Source organism: Equus quagga, chromosome 9 (assembly GCF_021613505.1).
Source record: "Equus quagga isolate Etosha38 chromosome 9, UCLA_HA_Equagga_1.0, whole genome shotgun sequence".
Taxonomy (NCBI): Eukaryota; Metazoa; Chordata; class Mammalia; order Perissodactyla; family Equidae; genus Equus; species Equus quagga.
In genome coordinates, this window is record NC_060275.1 from 19,218,449 (window position 1) to 19,238,119 (window position 19,671).

Below are 19,671 nucleotides of genomic sequence, written 5' to 3' on the forward strand. Positions count from 1 at the left end.
TAGGTGCAAGGGGATCAACTCTGACCTCTGCGTCTGAATGCCGGCTCTACCACTTTGTCCTTGGGTTTTTGCATCCTATTTCTTATTTGTCAGAAGGGCATAATGATCCCTGCCCCAGCTTACTGCACAGGGTTGTTGTGCAGTGCAACGAAGGAGGATTATGGAGGTGACAGCACAGTAAGTGTCTCCAGTGTTGGCTACCACCATTGTTATTACTTCCGGAAATAATTATGCTCAGTGAACAGTTGTGGACTGACCAATGTTTCCTTCTGCTTGACGGGTCTACAGGGATTTATTCTTTCTTTTTATCTTCCTTTTGCAAGGGCCTCCTGTTCTTAAAAATGCCCCAATTAAGGAGGGAAGAGTCCAGGGAGCAGATAAAAGTAAGAGAAAGGATTTGCAAGGGCTGTGGCTAATAAGTTTGGGTATTTTGACTAAATATACTCCATACCATCAAATGGCTTTAACCAAAGGCTAGACAAATAGCCTCAAGTCAACAAGCTTCCCAAGAGAGAAAGTATTTTTCTCCAATGAGCTCAATTCAAAGGGTCCACCTAGTCCATGAAATTTCTCGTTTTTGCTGTCCTAATGGGGCTAAACTGAGGCTGGAGATCTCTTAGCTTTGAAATTTGCAGTTTTAGCCACTGTTTCCCTTTCTGAGTAACAGTGATGGATTATTAGAGGCAGAAGATGGTGAGGTGGAAGAGTTATCAGTGATCATCTAGTTTAGACTTGGCATAGCATGTTTATTCAACTGCTCTCTAAGAGGCTTGACTAAATAAGGACTACCATTTGGAGAAGCATGATGCCAGTAGCAGAAAAGAGGGATTCCATCTTAGAACCAAAGGTCATGCTATTTGGCCTTCAAGATCTCCACGATTGGCCTCCAGGTAGTGCTTGGCCCAGTGCTGATCCCTGCATGTGCCTGAGGAAGCCCAGGATTCCTCTAGAGTCTTCTAACAGGAAGAACTCCACACGTGGCTCCTGCCTTCCCAGGGCTTCCCACCAGCCCTGCATATGGAATGGCTTAGTGAGCAGCCACCGGTAGCTGAGGCTGGTAGTTCATCTGCCAACCAAACAAGTGTCTAAATCGTTCCGGTTTGCATATGATCTTCTTCAACCATATAAAGTCAGCCTAGGGGTGATACCCACTTTGCAAGTTCGGGAGTTGTAGATTGTTTTTTCATAAAATGAGTCCAAGCTATACAATGAAGGCATTTGAAAGAGTTGGCACAGATAAGGGTTAGAATTGTGGGGAAAAAAATGGACAAACAGTAGGCTTTACAGAAGTGTTTTACAAATTTGGCTGGACATTAGACTCTCTAGGAGAGCTTTAAAAAATATAGGTTGTAGTAGATTGAGGCAGATTGTAAAATATGGCCCCAGTCTTTCACTCCTCCTTTGGCAATGTGCTTGTGCAGCTCTTCCCATCAAGAGGCGGAGTGTCTTTCCACTCCTCTCTCAGTATATCTGGGCTGGACCTATTATAATTTCTTTGGTCAGTAGGATACAGCAGAAGTGATTATGCCAGTTCCATGCCTCGGCCTCAAGGATTGTCCAAACAAAGGCCATCCTAGACCGGCCAGTCGCCAGTCATCCAGGGAGCTGACTGCAGATGCAAGAGTGAGCCCAGCCAAGACCAGAAGAACCACCCAGTTGAGAACAGCCCTAACTGACCACCAGCAGAATTATGAGCTATAACATGGTTGTTTCTTTTAAGTCATTATGTTTTAGAGGGGTCTGTTACACAGCAAAAGCTAGCTGATACATAAATGTTTGAGGTCCACCTCTGTTAAATCTGATTGGCCTGGGATGGACCTAAGTATCAGTATACTTTAAAAGCTCTCTGGGTGATTCTACCGTATATCCAGAATGGAAACTGCTAGTCTAGATAAAGGCACTTAGCGCTTCACGGGCTGGGTTATAGGTGGGTCTTTTTACTTAGACCAAGGTTTACCTAATGGAACTCCTTTGAAGTTAGGGAATATATAAGTTTAAAATGAATAAAAGAACTCTCTAACTCATTAACTTTTAGAAAATAATAAGCCAAGATATGACCTATACTAAAAATTCAAAACTTTTTGACAAAAGGTGGGACTTCAGATAAAACCCATCCTAACCTTAACCTTGTTGGAGAAACTCCAGCCTAGAAGAGTTTAAATGACTTGCTCAAAGCCATATACCCAATTTGTGGCAGAGCCTAGATTCCATATGAAGTTTCCTGGTTCCAAATTTGTTTGTTTTTCTCTATTCTTCTATATAGTGACAACAACATCATCCTTTTGGACTCACCACATGTGACCTCATATGGAATCTGTTCAAGAATAAGGTTAGGATAGATTACCTCTAAAGCTTTAATGGGTTAATAATAAGGTAATCTTTACAGGGGCATCCCTCACCTTTTGGGACAGATAACATGGATGACAGATTTGTTGATTATAAAATGTGCCTTGTGGGGCTGATCTGGTGGTGCAGTGGTTAAGTTTGCATGTTCCGCTTCTCGGCGGCCCGGGGTTTGCTGGTTTGGATCCCAGGTGTGGACACGGCACCACTTGGCAAAAGCCATGCTGTGGTAGGCGTTCCATGTACAAAGTAGAGGAAGATGGGCACGGATGTGAGCTCAGGGCCAGTTTTCCTCAGCAAAAAGAGGAGGATTGGCAGTAGTTATCCCAGGGCTAATCTTCCTCAAAAAAAAAAAAATGTGCCTTGCATCCTGTCAGAGGTAAGTAGTTGCAGTCTTACTAAGCAGAACAGCTTTGCTGTTCTTTATGAAACCACAATGGGAGGCAGTAGGGGAGGGATGCTTAATCCTTTTCATGAAAAGAGAAAGAAGCCAACTGAGCCATGGTCAATGAATGAAAGCAGTTTATTTGACATTAATTGCAGAATTTACAGCACTACCATTTAATGATAGGAATAAAAATAGAAAGAATCCAGTGTAAGCAACGTTACAGACAAAACATCAGGATGGGAAATGAGCAAAGTTGAAAATGCAATTAACATTCAAAGAAATCTTCCAAAAGACTGGGAACTTATCAAGGGGTAAGCAGCCCCTTGATCACTGTATGTGATCCTCATCCCCACCAGGATTTCAGGGCAGCCACTGAACATATACCCTGTTGACCATCCCTGGAAAATCTTTCAGCACAGTCTGACTTAACATGTCTGAGATGGGGCAAAATCTGAGTTTTGGAAATACAGCTCAGGGTGAAAAGAAAGTAAGAATGTGGATTAACTAGTCTGTGGGTTTTCTTTTTCAAAACAGAAGGGAGTGCAAATTTTAGGGGTATATTTTCCTGATTTTAAATATGAGAGGTGATGTCAAAGGAATTGATTAAAAATAAAAGTTTAAAGTTTTCCCCTGTGATTTTCTTGGAGATAATATGTGTAAAAGCAAGGAAAGTGAACAAGTGGTGTGCACTTGACTCTTTGATCTCTTGTCACCTTGGAATCTGGATAGAGACCTATGACAGGTAGCTGGGTTTCTAAAGGGCTGGGTTTCTGGAAGAGCTGACCTAGAAGCCATGTGGCAGAGCACGGGCTCTGACAGGGAGGGTTATTTCCCATGACTTAATGAGTCTCTTCTTTCCATTTTAAAACTTTAAATAGAGCTGGGGCAAACTCTTTTCTCTTTTCCTCTTCCTCCTTTCCCTCATTTTAATCACCTTTAAATACCATAAAGCAACCAACAGATTGGAAGAAAGGATTTAAACCCCACAGGCCAGCATGTGAAATTAAAAGGTGTTTTAATACCCAAAATAAACACAGCTGAGGTCAGGGCCTAAAGTGAGAAAACAGCCAGAAATGACTCAATCCTGAGAACAAAGACCAAGGAAGGGAAAGATATTGGAACTTGTTCTCGCTCACTTTGGTGGAAGGATAGTTTCTCTAGTAAGAATTCATTGACCAAGAAAGAATCCTACAGTGGCTCTACTAGTAAAATGTTAATTTGGGTAGAAATATTAGAATAGGAAGGATGAAAAAATCAGCTGGGTTCTTTCTCTGCAGTCCAGGAACATACCTGCTTGGAGAAAAGCAAAGGATGAAGAAGAGAACTAACTGGAATGTTGGTCAACCCATGACATTCTTTGGCATCCTAGGCAGGGGAGAAGAGACTGAACTGCTCTAGGATTGAGGGGGGAAAAATAAGACTTGGTGGTTGAAATTTTGGATTAAAAGAGAAACCAGCACCAAGATTATGCCTGTGTCACCTCAGTCCCTGCCCGCCAGACGTTCTTCATCATTTTGTCAGTGTGGAGGTTGTCTTCTTGTTTCAGGACCTCCAATTTGCCAGGCGTCTTACAACCTTTTGTGGTAAGACATTTGCTGGCACCACTGAGACTTGTGCAACACAAGATAATATAGAAAAGAAAGGAAATAATACTCTGGTTTCAAGGAAGTATCTGTTAATGGCATGACTACCTATCCAAAGCTGGATAGTCTTTCAACACTTAACCTTTCTTCCCAGGTAGCCGGTTCCCTGCCATAATCTGAAAAAACTTTCCTAGATAGTAAAGTAACTCTTAAGCTAAATGCTGAATTGAGTCAAAGCAAGAGAGACGGGGAAAAACCCCAAGTTCTACAGCTTTTTGAATATGACTTTCAAGTAGAGATCAAGTAGATATCAATGGGTCACGTTCTTGGTTAGCTCAAGAGCTGTGGTTCAGCCTGTCCTCTAAGAGAGATCAATAGCATGGGCAATGTGCACGGCCCCCTGAGAGAGGAGCAAGGCACAGAGAGGCAGTGGGGTCTCTTTTCCCCTCTTGAATTTTTCCGATCAAAGAACTGGGAATAGATAAAATATACAGTAGGAACAAAATGACAGCAAAACCCATCCATACCTTTCTTTGTTTACCAAATAATCATCTGCAAAAGTTATAGATGGGAGAGCTAAACCAGGATGCAGAGGACGAGTAATAGGGGGATTCTGATTTGGAAAAGCCCCACTGGATTGTGGGAACCTGGACCCTTTGCCATAGTCAAGATGAAGGAAACACCTTCAGTGGTGGCTCAGGGAAAGCCAACCAGTGGGCTGCCATGGCCTTGGGTGGTGGAGCCCAGCTTCGGGAAGGGTGAGTGCCTGGTGCCTCCCGAAGATTCAGGATTGCTATTTTCTTTTCCTTGCTTTTCCTGTAAGATACAATTGGGGTCTGCCTTCATGCTGGCATGTGCTTGAGGCCAAGGGATCTCAGAGAAGTGTTGGGGACAAGAGAGAGTGAGGTTAGAGAGTTTTGGCCCAGCTCTCTTTAAAGCTGATAGCTGTGGAGATCTCTTCCTAGTACCAAAACCTACCTTCTAGCCCATGACCTTTCATTTCCCAGGCCAGGCCCTCATTCCCCCATGAGAGAAGGGGCGAAATCCAGGCCAAGCTGAGGTAATTCCATAGTTCTGTGTCTCCAAGGAGAAGGACATCCACTGGCACAAAGCGTTGAGTAAAAACCCTTTAATAACAAAATAACATTCATGACGTAGCTACTTCAGTTGTCTGGAAAACTCAGCTTACACTTGATTCAACATGTCACTTTCCACAAAGTTAAAAAAAAAAAAGGACATAAAATGGCATAACAAAATATACCTCGAGTTTCATAAGACAAGTCTTCTTGGCAAATCCGAGTGAGCCAAACCCATGCGTTGCTCGTAATAAAAAGGCTGGGCACGCTCATGTCTCAGACACTCCTCTGTTTATTTTGGATCAAAAATGCATTTGAACTTTGTAGATACTACAATATCTGCACGAAGAGGAATAGTTTGTGGGTTTCTGAGTGTGAGGAGAACTTTACTGAAACAAATATCGATTTGGTTTATTGCGGAAGAACATATAAAGCTTTCTGGAAGATTAAATACTATTACAATCATTAACTGTCTCACAAAAGCCGACTTAAAATTCTTGTATCCATTCCCATCTTTGGCAGATTCATAAGGGGAAAAATAAAAAAGACTATACATTACAAAGCTTTCATTATCACAATCTACTTTATAAGGCCAAATAAAAATACGTTTCTTTGTATTATTAATGAAAGCGCATTCCCAACATATTCTCATTGCCAGGAAATATGAATGCTCCACAGTTGGTGATTTCCAGTATTCTGCACAGCAGACGGTTGCTTTCCCGCCGTTTCCTAAGCTGCACTTTCCCATGCAAAATAAAGTGTGATTGGCAGCTGATTTGGCTTTACGTCAAGCATACTGGTTTGGGAAATTGGTGAGAAACTTGACAATGGGTCTCAGAACCCAAATATAAGAAAGAACAAGTTTGCCCAAACCACTGCAACCGAAAAATACCTTTTGAGATATAGAGGTCTCAGATAACTGGGGAGTTTAAACCAACATGGTCTTCTGAAACTGGGTTTCAAAACTTCTTAGACTACCTTTAGGACAGGCGTAACGTTGTTGGGCAGGAAAGGGTGAGTTCCAGTCACCTGTGCCTCTAGGGGGAAGAGCCACAACATGGCTGCAGGGGGATGTTTGGGGAATGGCCATCTACTTTTGCCTGAATCACTGGAAGAGTTGGTGAAGTTGTCCAGGAGAGTGGACAAAAAAGCCAGAGAATAATTATTGATATTGATGCCATTTGAGTTTCTCTTGGGAACTGACCTGACAATAAAATACTAGAAGAAACCAAGCACAGTCAAAGTGGCCGTTCCCAAGCAGAGATCCAGGAGAGGCGGGAGCTGGATGAATTTGCATCTCCATATGCATGGCTAGTTAGGTCTGAGGTCGTGAACATAAAGCCAAAAGGACTCCTTTTAGCAGAAACTAAAAATGCAGAATTGAGATGTTTTTCAGTGCTTGTTTCCAAACCCCTCTTGGATACAGTGATAGAGCTGGGTTATGAGGATCCCAATTGTGGAATGTAAGTTGGCTAACTCAAACTTGGAATGACCTTTCTCATAAAATTTGAACTTGATTCAATCTGACTGATTCCAACAGATGGAAAGGTATTTTCGAGGTAAGACATCTCCCAATAAACCAATATTACCACTGTCTGAGGCTGAACTGTGTACATTTTCACAGTTTAATGTATACACAACTGTTCCACAACTGCTAACCAACGCTTGGCGCCCATGCATAAATAAAGTCCATTGAACCAAAGGGGGGGATCTAGTTCAAAAGGAAAATGTTGCTATTAAGACCACAATGCATCACACTGCTAAATCTTTAGCCTCATGCATAAAATTATAGCACTGATTGGCAGCTGCTAATTATAATACTACACTGTTAACACAGAACAATTAATTGGTCAGACCAAGTAGCACAAATGTAGAAAATAATAGTTTTTTTCCAACAGAGCAAATGAACACAGATTGTTTCTTCAGCAAAATATGTAACTGTAAACTTTGGGTTCATTCTGCAACTTTCCTCAATCCAGAATAAATAAAATCCAAAGGGGAAAAAAAGAACATACATTTTTTTAAGCGCAACTTTTCGTCTATTACAAAAGCACAACCTAAAACGTATAAAGCTTTTTTTTCTTTTTTCTTTTTTTAAATCACAGTTACCAAAAGAAAACAGTGAATAATTTATTACATACGCTATAATAACATTACTCTAAACACTATTATCTATGAGGTATATCTGAGAAAATTCGGTAAGGAACTGCGCGGTCTGCATTGCCAACATGCCCAGGTTCATATTAAAGCTTCGGAACCGTGAACTAGAAAAGGGAGAAGAACGGGGGAGGCGGAAAGAAGAGACACAGAGAAAGAACCTTTGGTATTAGTACAAATCTTGTTCTTTGCAGGTTGCTTTGCAAAGCACCACAGTACAATAAGCCCACCAATTTACTGTATGGAGGCCCAGTTGAAGCTGAGGTATTCACAGGAAGGATTAAAAAAAGCACAGAGAGGTCCAGACTGGCTAAATCGTTGCTTTGGTTCAAGCAAGGCACTCGTCCCGTGGTTATGTCACACTTTGCAAGTGAAGCATGAGGCTGAGGGGGGATTGCTGAGGAGGGGTCTGCCATTTGGGGATGTTTTCTGTGTTCAGGCTGCCATCACTCTCTCTAGGTTGCCTCTTGTAGGGGGTTGGTGTTGGAAGGCTGGGGAAGGTGATATTTGCTTATAGGGGAGCACTCTGCTGCTCATTGATCAGATCTTCTTTGTCGTGTCTCCCAGGTATCCTGAGAATTCTATTTCCAATAGGAATTTGAGAAGAAAACCAAAGCAATTCGCTGTTTGGAAGGAAGGCCTTACAAGTTTGCTTTGTAGAGGGGGAAGATGGAGCTTTGAGCATGTTTGGACAGGAGAGAACTTTCACATGTCAGTATGGCGCTTGGAAACTACAGAAAGGGGTAAGAGTGTTTCCTAAAGTCTGTTGGTCTGTCTTCTAAATTTCTGTACTAGCTACCCTCTGTTGATGCATGGAATGGATGAATTGATTGGTCTTTTCCCTTCTTAGCTTCTTTGTCTAAATGCTCTCTTAAAAAGCTCAGAGCTAACTACGCTACAGGAAGTACAAAATACTAGCACTCAAGAAAGAATTACATGGACTAGAGGTGGATCTTTGCATATGTCTAAAACCTATTTGGTCAAAGCTGAGAATGACTCATTGGCTAATATACAAATCACTCTGAAGAATGGATTCTAATAGTCATTTAATCATTTAATGGAAATGAAAGAAACTTAAAGAAGATCAGTTAATTTCATGAGTAAGAAGGGAAAAGAGAAGCAAATTTAAGTAATCATTTCTCAAACTGGCATGTCTATTCCTCTGAAATTTTGGGGTCATCTTTCATTTACAATAACTAATCCTTTAGCATCTAATGATGTAAGGCTTAACATTCTCTCATAAATACAGAGGTGGCCTAGGAACGAAATATAAACACCTAGAGGTCAGAGTAAAAGGAAAAAGCTGAAGAGCTTAAATGTCACATGTGCAAACAGTGATCAAATTCCCTTTCTCTGATAAATACTGACTTAAAAATATCCATAATAATTCAACTCAACAGACCAAGAATGAGCTTTCTCTTCTCACTGAATCAAAAGCTTCTATATAGGGGCCGGCCCCGTGGCCGAGTGGTTAAGTTCGCGCGCTCCACTTCGGTGGCCCAGGGTTTTGCCGGTTCGAATCCTGGGTGCGGATGTGGCACCACTCATCAGGCCATGCTGAGGCGGCATCCCACATGCCACAACTAGATGGACCCACAACTAAAATATACAACTATGTACTGGGGGGCTTTGGGGAGAAAAAGGAAAAATAAAAAATCTCCAAAAGCTTCTCTCTATATAACACTTTGTAATGGGGAGGTTCAACAGTGATGACACTGGATCAGCATGTACTTCCAGGGCAAAATTCCCTCTAGGAGTCCTAATATTTCAAAGCTGGCCATCTTTATAGATGTGACTTCATGTTGAGATTCTAATTAGACAGACACTGAAATGCCTGTGGCTATTTTTACAGAGTGCAAATGTTAAGTGATGAGCCCCAGGCTCTACTCATTGCTAAAGGATTGCTGTCTTCCTCTTTGCCAATGAGGGGCCCATCTCATACAGAGATAGCACTGAGCAATGGGGACAGCCCTGGAGGAGAGGCAGGAGCTTGTCTGGGCTTTGCCTATAGATGTTCAACCCGGAGAAACATTTCTCTCCTCCAGGCCTCGGGGGGCTGGACTAGGTGATTTCTAAGGTTGCTTCCAGCTCTGCTATTCAATGATTGAGTTTCTATGTCTAGTAATTGGAAATCTTTACTGTGACAGCTCCAAACCGGGGACAGAGGTTGTGGCTAGGACTGAAGGCCACTTCCAACCAGTCTTCTTCACCAATTTGGAAGTGGAATTTAAGGAATCCAATTACAGCAGCACCTGAACTTGCATCCTGGACATGTGGAGGGGACAGCGGACAAATGAGAGAAACACAGAAAATATCCCTTTTCAAATCAGCAGCCGCCATCGCATATATAATTATTTCTTTGGGGTATCTGAGCTGTGGCTGTACATACCATATGTCAGAGAGAATAGTTAAAATTATAAAAGAGCATAAGCAAAATGCAGACCGCACAGAGAAAGAAATCTTTGGTATCTTTGGTGTCATCAACACGATTAAAATTACAAATGGAAAAAGTCAGTGAGGTAGCCTTCTTTGGTTCTCACTAGAAATAGAAAGTTTTTCCTTTTTTTCTTTTTTCTGCTTTTTTTTTTCTTTTTTGTTTTGTTGTTTTACACACACACAGAGTTCATTCTTGGAAGCAGCTAGTATAAGGGTTCCTCTCTTTTTGCTGTTACGATTTTTTTAAAATTTATTTTTCCAGTTTCTGTATAGAAGCCCCGAAATCCAGGCTGGTGAAGCGGGGTCTCGGCTTCCGTTTTCTGAATGCACAGGCTCGGGCTGAACAGTCATCGCTCGTCCACCAACTTTGCTCTGTTGTTCTGACAGCAAATGAACGGCAGTGCTCTCTGTTGTTTTAAATAAAAAATATAAACTATACAGCGCACCTTTCTCAGGTGCTGAATAAGTTAAATAAATAAGTTACAATAGGAAGGCTCTGAGGGCCCCAATAATTAAAAGGGGAAGTTCGCCTGGTACCTGGTGGGGTTGCGAACTTAAATTAAATAATTTAATCATTGTTATTAAGCTATTTTAAAAGTTAATTCAAGAAGGAAAAATACCTCAATTTTTGTTGTAACCTGTATTTCTTCCCTGTCTGTAACAGAATTTCACTGCTTTATAAAGCAAACTAAACTTCAAGAGAATTCTAAAAGGGATTTTGCATCTCCGATGCACCATTGGTCTAGATTTTGATAAATAAGCACAAGGAGCAAAGTCAAACTAAGGAAGAATGATTAAATAATTACCAAATCCTATACATTTGTGTGCTAGAAACTAATTTAAATAAATTAATTACATTAATGGTACTTAGCTTGTTGGGTCATAACCCAAAGAGACAAGGAAAAAAGTGTTTCTTTTGACTGTCTTCATTGTTTGATGGACAAAATGGATAACCTCTTTTGATAGTCTAAATGAAAATAAAGCAGGAAATTATAACCTCTTTCTCATGTTCCTCAAGACCATTTAGATGTGACAAGCATGAAAGAAAAATCACCACTTCCCCACTCTAGCTAGCGCAGCCCCCACAATACCACATCACCATTGTCTCAACCCTGGAAACCAGAGCCCACTTTTTCCCTATTACTTTGCGTTTTACTTTGCTATTTTCTTCCTTCTTTCTCTTTTTTTGTTTTCTGTATTTCCATTTTTTTTTTTTTTGGTCCTTTTTCAGGTCTTTGGATTTAGCTTTAGTTATGAGAGATCCAGAATAAAGCTATTCAACCGAAGTCATCAAGCATGTGTATCTTACACAGATGATTACATACCATCCACTTGGAAGCTGAGTTTATCTTGAATGTGCCCAAATGAAAGGAATTCCAAGTGTACACAATGAAGATGCTGGGATACTGTTTTTTTCCTGCACTTTAGTTTTCAATGTTACAATAAATAATGAAAACAATGTACATTGCAGAAGTACCACATACATGTTAAATGATCACTTAAAATTTATTTATTGTAACAGATGACAGTATGTATGTATGGAGATGTTTGTGCACACGTGTCTGTGCTCAGTCTAGACACCCATGGGCCATGTGTGCTAAGGACATCTATGAGAATACATGTGAAAAGATGTATCTAAATCTGTATACATCCAAGCTGACAGACTGTATAAGTTTTACGCAAATTTATCTACCCAGGTTGATGCTATGTGAAATCCTGCCGCTAAAGATGGAGCAGAGTGGAAGACTTCCACAGGATGAACAAACCTGTAGCAAAGTGTTTTTCCTATACACACTTTCTCCACTAAAAAGGTATTAGCTGGTTGATGACAGTCAACCAAACTCAAAAACCTATAAGGAAAGCTTGGGCTCTAGCTTTGACTTGCCTCAGACTGTCAAGAGTCATTTTGGTGTCTGAGAACAATAAGCATTTCTGGTCCCTGTGGGATTCATCCAATAGCCCATCAGCGTCAATTTTGTGTCCACCTATGTGAGGCTCTATATTATTTTAATAATTGTTTTTGTATTTTATAACTTATTCTGAGACTTTCTGAAACAAATAAACAAAGCTTCCTTTTCCCCTACCCTTGTAAAGAAACAAATCATGGGTAGAAAATAGGCATTGGGACATCCATGTTTAAAGTCAATGTCACTAACTTAGGAGAGTTATACATCAACCTCAGGTGCCCCTTCTTCCTTTAGTAAGGATTTTGTGGCCTTATTTGAAAACTAGAACCTCCTGTTGTTTTAGAGGTGATTTGGGCTTAGCTAAAGGTACAAAATTATTAAGCTATCCAGTCTTGCAGGTAAATACCAGAAAGTTGTAGGCACACCAGCTCTATCCCCTCTCACTCTTCCTGGTCAGGCTAACACGTCTGCACCACACAGTATCAGCAACAACAACAAAAAAATCCGCTCCAATCTGTTAGGAATCGTGACAGTTATCCTCACAGCACTTGAGGTCAACCTTGACCACAGGCATCATCTCATTTTCTCTACTTTTTAATATAATACATTATTCTTCAACAACACTGGAGCTCAGACAGTTCTTTTTATATTTTTTAAAATTCCTACCATATAACCTCGTGAAAAATCAGAGTTCACCGCAAAGGTATATTGTCATGACACTTTGGTAGAGGTAATCAGACACTTCTATAATTCCACCAGCATTTTCAAAAGTGGGAAAGTGTGCCCCCCTACCCAAGTGGTAGTGATATATATTTTTTTAAATATGCTCAACTTTAATTTATTAGCACAAATAGGTGGGCACCCAGTACAGATTAGGTAAAATGGTTGATCATCTAAAAGGTATTTATATTTGGCTGTGAAGTACACTGCTTGACTTACAAAAATGCACGTGTGTGTATATATTGGTATGTGTATATGTATCAGATTTACCTTCCTAATTTTGATTTGGTTTTAGCTGGCAATGAAAGTTAGCTTTTCCTAAGCCCACAACTGCCAAGACTCTGCGGGAAGAGAGACGCTGCAGAAGTGATGCCCTGATCTCTCCAGAGAAAGCGTCACGCTGGGTCCTCCGTGGCTCATTCTCACCTGTACCTTTAAGTGGTACAACCTACACGCTATTTTACATTTTGGAAAAGCCTTTAAATATTGGGGTTGAGTTTTTATTGTTGTTGCTGTTTTCCTTTAAAAAAGAGATATATTGGCTCTTTTTAAAAAAATTTCCCAGAATGAAACAATTATATCCCCCATAACAAAATCACATGGAAAACAAAAGTAAAGCAAGCATATTTGCCTAAAGGAATAAAGAAAAGTATTTTTCCACTCAATAGCATTTGGGTTTCTGTTGCCTCAAGAATGTGAATTTTGGTTCAGAACTGTCCCTTCACACTTTTGTTGCTGATAGCAAAGGCATGCCTGGAATTCTTCTTGAACTGAGAAAATGGATCCTAAACTATAACCAAGTCCAAACAGTTTTCTCTGAAATTATTAACTTAAAATAAGTTTTAACAATGCTTGAGGAAATTCACTGGGTCAAATTCCATTACCTTTCAACTTGCAGGGGTTTTTTTCTTTCATATTTTTAACAAGTTGAAATTCTCTGGGGCTTAAAATTTTGATACATAAATATATAGATACACATATGTATTTATACATGTATGTGAATCATTTTTTAAAAGGAAGCACTTCTCTCTGGTGTGACATTATCTTGTATGAGACATTTGTCAAAAGTCCTTGGAGGGAAGTTCTTGCCTTTTTTACATTATGAGATCTTCCTCAAATCACCAGGAGCACTGAAGGCATATGTGACTACACCTGGTTTGGTCAGTGTTGAAATCTCAGGCCACAGAGGCAGCCTCTTTGGGTTTAGACATCTCCAGGGGATGCCAGAGACCCAAATGTCAAAGAACCACTAACCAAACCAAGAAGGTTTGGCTCCTTAATTCAATCTCAAGAAGAACAACCATTTCCATTGGCCACAAGTCACAAGGATTCATTTAGAAATACCCAAGCTGAAACTCATTTTTATCCACCCTTTTGGAGCATTTCCCTGCTGAAATATGCTCTTTTCTTGGTCATTTGACAAAGCAGACACGCAGAATGAGCAAGAGACAAAGGGACAAAGGGAAAAGTCAAGGAATATCCCCAGGTAGGATGAATTACAGAAGCCATAGAGAGTCACCTTCTTTCCCAGCTCCATGGCAGTTGCCCTGCAAACAGAGACCCACATGGTGGGAGAAGGGAGGCAGCACAATGGACAACGGGACTCCCAGGGGCAAGACTCTCGGGTTCTCCCCAAACCCTGCTTTGCATTTTTTCACCAAGATTGAGAATCATCTCCCCACCCAGCACCACTGCCTCACCCCAGTGCCAGCTGTGGTTGCACACAGGCTTGTCTATACGAATTGGTAATTACAACCCTGAGGAAACCTGATCAACCCATTGCAACAGGACTTGGACTTCCTCTATGAGAAATCCCTCTGGTGGATCGACTTACTGAGGGGGATCTAGAATACCCTAATGGGACAGGGCAGCTCCTGGATAACAGATTTCTGGGCTGGCTTCATCTCCATAACTGGTGGGAATGGACTACTGAGCCTTCCCAGCAGTTACAGAAGATGAGCACCCCACTGCCACTGGCCCTGGCCCAGTTCTGTTCTGGGTCTGGTGGATGAACCGTACTCACCATCTTGATCATGGTTGAGGCATAGAATAGAGATGACTCCAAATACAAATAAAACTCATTTGCACCACAGATCCATTTATCAACAGGTTAAATGCTGAAATGCTTGAACTCGACTTTCAACCTTTCCCAGGAGTTTTCACAGAAATCTGAATACTCCAAATCATCCACGGCGGCAAATGAACTCTGGGATGGCATGATTAGAGATGAGCAAAATTCTGAACTGAATACTTAATAAACAAAGCACTTGACAAAAACAAGACATGAATTTGGATAGCAATAATTTTGGGTTATCACCAATGTCAAGTTGAATCTATATATGTATTCCTATATTATATATATATCTTTCTTTAGAAATGCAACTTTACAGCTGATTTTTAAAAAGCTAATAGAAAAGTAGAAACTGGCAATTATTTTTACATGTTTCCCCCACCCTCAAATGAAGCCCTGTTAGATGTAGCAATCACACGAAAATGAGGCTGTCCATTCCTCTATAAACTCTTTGGTTCTGTGGCTTGGGAGAGGATGTGTCACCAAGACCCCTGACCCTGACCCTCACTCCCCTTCCCTCCCCTGATGATGAGACTCTGAACAGAGAAGCAACCAAGTCTAAGGGATAAGCAAAGAACATTCAAGTGACAGTATTATTCCTCGCACTCTGCAAAGCAGAGAGAAGAGAATCATTCAGTATCCCAACATCTTAAACTTGGAGTCCATGGAATCCTTTGAGAGATTCCATGTTAGGGTAGAAAGCCATAAAACAAAATTAAAGGGAAACAATGAAATAAAATAAATGACCCTTTCCTTTTGTTGCTCAGAAACAAAATTGATTACCTTTACACAGATCAATGGCGCTATTAGTATTTTAGCCAGGCAAGAGGATATAACGAACTGAAACAAGAGGTGTGAGAAATCCTCATCTTTGGTATTGTAGCTGTTGAGGTTTCTGTTGCTCTGTTCCGTGTTCTTTTGAAAACTGCATAGGCACAAATTAAAGACAATCTTCAACTTTAAGATTACCGCGTGAGTTGTCAAATGAAGCAGCCGCCACTGAGGCTTTTCCTTATTTCTATTCTTGTCTCAACCCTTTCTTTAGAATCTGCTTCCAAAAAATGTCCCAAGAGGTCTGTTTGAACACAGTGTGTCTCGCTGTTTTTTTTTTTTTTTTTTCTGGCGTGCTTCCTTCTTGTTGATGGTGATTTTCATTGACTTACGTATTTCGTTATTTATTCATTTTAATGGGACGGTTTTGTTTGTTGCAGAAGTAGGTGCAGAAAAAGTTTCTTTGGTTTCGATTAAGTAATTCATAAAAAAGTCAGTCTCAAGTGTCCGTAAAGAATCATTGCAGTGTTTGGCTTGCTTTGAACATCCCCATGGTGCCCACCTGGGGCCATTCACTGGTAAATATGCACATCGTGACCTTTGCAATCTCCCAGAGTCCCGTGGGCACTCTTCCGCTTGCTGTGGGAAGGTGACAGCCAGGAACCAGAGCTGATGTGGCAAAGCCACTCCCTGGGTGGCTTGGCTAACGTCCTTGGTGTAGCCAGTCTGCTCTGCCTGATGGCGAGCTGAATGTAAGAGCTGAATGCCATTTGGAGTTGCAGAGGTTTTCTGATTTCTAAAAGTAATCACAGTATTTTTAGGCTAGAAAATGGCAAGTAAGAAATGTCTTTGGTTTGCAGTATTCTGCTTCTTTGGTGTGCTGTGTTTTCTCCAGATTTATTCAGCTGTTTTTCTAGGATCATTCAACAATGGAAGAGATTTAGGACTAGATGACAGTCATGAGTAACATGTATGGTGGTTTGAATTACTCATTTTTTTCTTGCTAGAAAACACTGAAAAGATCCCTACCAATGGGATGGATGAAGGAACAACTTAAATCTGAAACAGTGAAAATGAATTATGTGGTGGTAAGAATGCACAATAGGAGGAACCAGGTGACTAGTAACCAAGAAAGATACATTAGTGATGTAAAAAAATGTACATCTTTTAAAATGCTGCATTTGCTCCATGTACCGTAACAGTTAAATTGGCCTCCTGAGTGTGCGTCTGCATTATGTACAAACAGAATTTGTAGCAAACTGCAAAATGTGCTTGAAGCCATATTCCCAACGATTCCCTAATGACTTCACAATCGGCGTCTTGAAAATCCAGATGTGATGAATCCAGAACCTTCCTGACTTCTCTCTTTATCTTTGTTGTGCTTGATACTTTGAGCTCAAGTGCACTGATTTGTTTTTTTGATGGATCCAAGACCACGTGAGATTTCCAGGAGGTAAGGGAAAGAAAATTGTAAACTGGATCAACTGAAAGCTTTCTAAACCATTCAATGAAAAGATGCCTGAGTTGGAAAAACAGGTCCTTGGATTTTTATTTTTTTTGACTTCCATATTTAAAACTTGTGCTCAATAATTATCATTCTGATGTTTTTTATGTTATGGCTGTGAACTTTGTGTACTGTGGTATGATGAGGCTAAGCACTTGGAAAGCAAATGAGGTCATTCTTGTTGCTAGATTCTTCCCTCATTGCAGCATCTTGGGAACCCAAACTCAGAGTTCTTACACGGGCCAAATTCCCACTGTTACTTGTGGAAATCTGACTGCAAGAAGCTGACGGGACCCAAAGCGGGACTGTTAACCTTTTAAGCAATCCTGAGCTTGGTTGCCACCACACTGAAATTAATTCGCTCCAGGAAGTCCCCCATTTGGGTTTCTGGGATGCTTAGCATGCTCAGAGGACAATGTCTGGTTCAAAGAGATTAATTTTCAGCTTGCACTTGGACTCCATAGCCATTAAAACAAACAAACAAAAGAACACCTGGCCTATGATTACAGCTAGAATAGAAGTTTCTTTTCAAGAGAATTGTGCTTTCAAATCACCAGTGAAGGGCCCCAGCTAAGAATCTGGTGTCTTTTTCCTTTGTGTTTTCTTTTGGTATCTGTGGTCCTCGCTTGGAGGTGACTTGTGCCAAACTGAGAGTCCTTCCATCACGCTTTGGTACAAGTGCTCGAGGTGGACGAGGAGCCCCCTGTGCTCAGGTCGTCTTGCCACTTCTCCAGGCTTCGACGCCGGGCGTTCATGAAGAAGTTGCTGACAGTCGTGAGCTCCAGGCCCAGCTGCTGGGAAATGGTGATCTGCATCTCTTTGGACGGACGTTTGTTCTCCTTGAAGATGGCAAAGAGTGTTCGGCGTTGGAGGTCGGTGAACACCAGGCGGGATTTCTTCTGGGAATTGTTCCTGTCTTTGTTAGGTTCTTGCTCTTTGCGTTTGCACGCTTGAAGGGAAAGAAAGAGAAGAAGGAGAGATTCAGTATGAGAGTGAGAACTGGCCTGAGAAGGTGATCCATTGAAAACATTGACAAAGTCGTACAAGGGGATGTAAACCGTTAAACTTTATTGTGCAAATTGCCCAGCTGTCAATAACCAGCCTTCTCAGTTCATCTCTGGTGATGGAAGGCATCAGTTAGTCGGGGAAGGGAGAAAGGAGGGAACAGCAGGGCTGTTTTACACAGTCTGGTTTTGAACCAATTGGGGTTGCTTTCTCTTTCAACCCCCAGCCCCCCCCACACCCTTAAAATTCTTGATCTCTGAAATCAGGCGCTGTGAAGGGAGTGAGGACTCCAGGTGCCCAGGGGAAGCCTGGCTCAGCAGCTCCCCTTCATACACATGCTCTAGAACTGTTTACGGCTGAGCTGAAATTACATTTGGGAGTCAAAACTTAAAAGTGCCTAATTTTTCAAAACCAAAGCTTCTACTCATATGACTCAAGAAATTGTTAACAGAATGAAATTAGAAGTGACAGAATGATGGTATCATCCTGACCCAAAGCTCCTTCTTCCAGACTTTTGAAAAATTAAAAAAAAACAAAACAACACAGAGAGGGAAAGATATGAAAATATTGGTTTAGCCACCTCTAATTCGGCTAAGTGTGAGGTGAAGCCAGTACCAGAAGACCAGGGCTGAGCGCAGTGGAAGAACCCAAAGTTACAATGTCAGGACCCCTTAGATATGTCAACAGTACGTGCAGAGTCTCTGACTTAGTAGATGTGTATCCACACCTGCATTGACATATACAGCCAGGACATTAATTTATGTGTCACTACCTCTGCCTTACCCTTCAAGTTCCCAGAAGGCAGGTGTCAGGTCTGTGTCATATTCCCAACTGGCTCTTTTTGGAGCCACGGACATAAATGAATGCTTGGGACACCGATGAGAAGTGGTGTCTTGGCTCTTTTAGGGAATCTGTACCCTTCACAGACAGATTTGGTCTGAGAAAAGTGACTCGTAAGGGTTAAATAATACAGGGCCCACAAATCACGAATTTAAACATGAGAACACGTGTTAAAATCACTGGAAAGAAATAGCTCCCGCAGGGTTGTGGTGCAGCTTCAACAGGGCTAATCTCGGAGCAGGAAGGAGGGAGCAGGGGCCGGCTTCACACACTCTTCCGGAAGCAAATCCCACTGGACATTCTGGCCCAGGTTGTGAATCTCTTCCTACTTGGACTGATGTTACCCCAAGCCTGGCAGTTCGGGGTGCTGCCTGGATGCTGTTCCATACTCCTCAAAGCCCTGGTTTGCAGATTTCTCTTCCAAGCCCTGGGTCAGGTTATTTCCTGCTCGTTGCATTCTGCAAGGAGCGCCGTGCGTAGTGGGTCTGCTACAGTTTGGGTATCAGGGGACTATCTACTGTTAGGTCTTAGGATTTAACCTGAGGACCAATACCCACAGAAAGGATATTCTGGAAGCTGAACTTCCCCCTGCCTAACTGGCCATCCTCCCTGGTGGATGCTATCTGACATAAATGAATCACTCTCAAAATAAATGAAAAGTGAAGACACTCTCAAAGGGCAGGAACAGGAGAACCCTCAAAAAGGAAAACTGTGGGGCTGTGTCAGCTTTGCCCAACTCTTTCTTCCTGATTTTTCCTTCTCTCATTTTAAAGAATGAAAGTAATCACATTGCCTTCGAAAGTTAAACACACACACACCCCCCTATAAAAACATCCATCCTAAAACCTATTCTCTTGGGAGATTTGGACT

General features: G+C 41.4%; 1 protein-coding gene across 3 annotated transcripts in view; it reads right to left on the bottom strand.

Moving 5' to 3' along the window:
* Positions 1 to 2,898: 2,898 nt before the first annotated feature.
* ONECUT2 (one cut homeobox 2) overlaps positions 2,899 to 19,671 on the bottom strand; it is a 56,494-nt gene continuing 39,721 nt past the window's right edge. The window contains exons 2-3 of one of the 3 annotated variants that reach the window (XR_006889977.1): positions 15,465 to 17,905; positions 2,899 to 14,816 (exon numbers count right to left, since the gene is read on the bottom strand). Coding sequence is in view for 1 of the 3 variants with exons in the window: in XM_046670816.1 (XP_046526772.1) it covers positions 17,619 to 17,905 (287 nt within the window). In the remaining 2 variants the exon portion in view is untranslated. Of the gene's footprint in view, positions 17,906 to 19,671 lie in introns of all 3 variants that reach the window. The other 2 variants (XR_006889978.1, XM_046670816.1) reach the window with 2 other exon arrangements.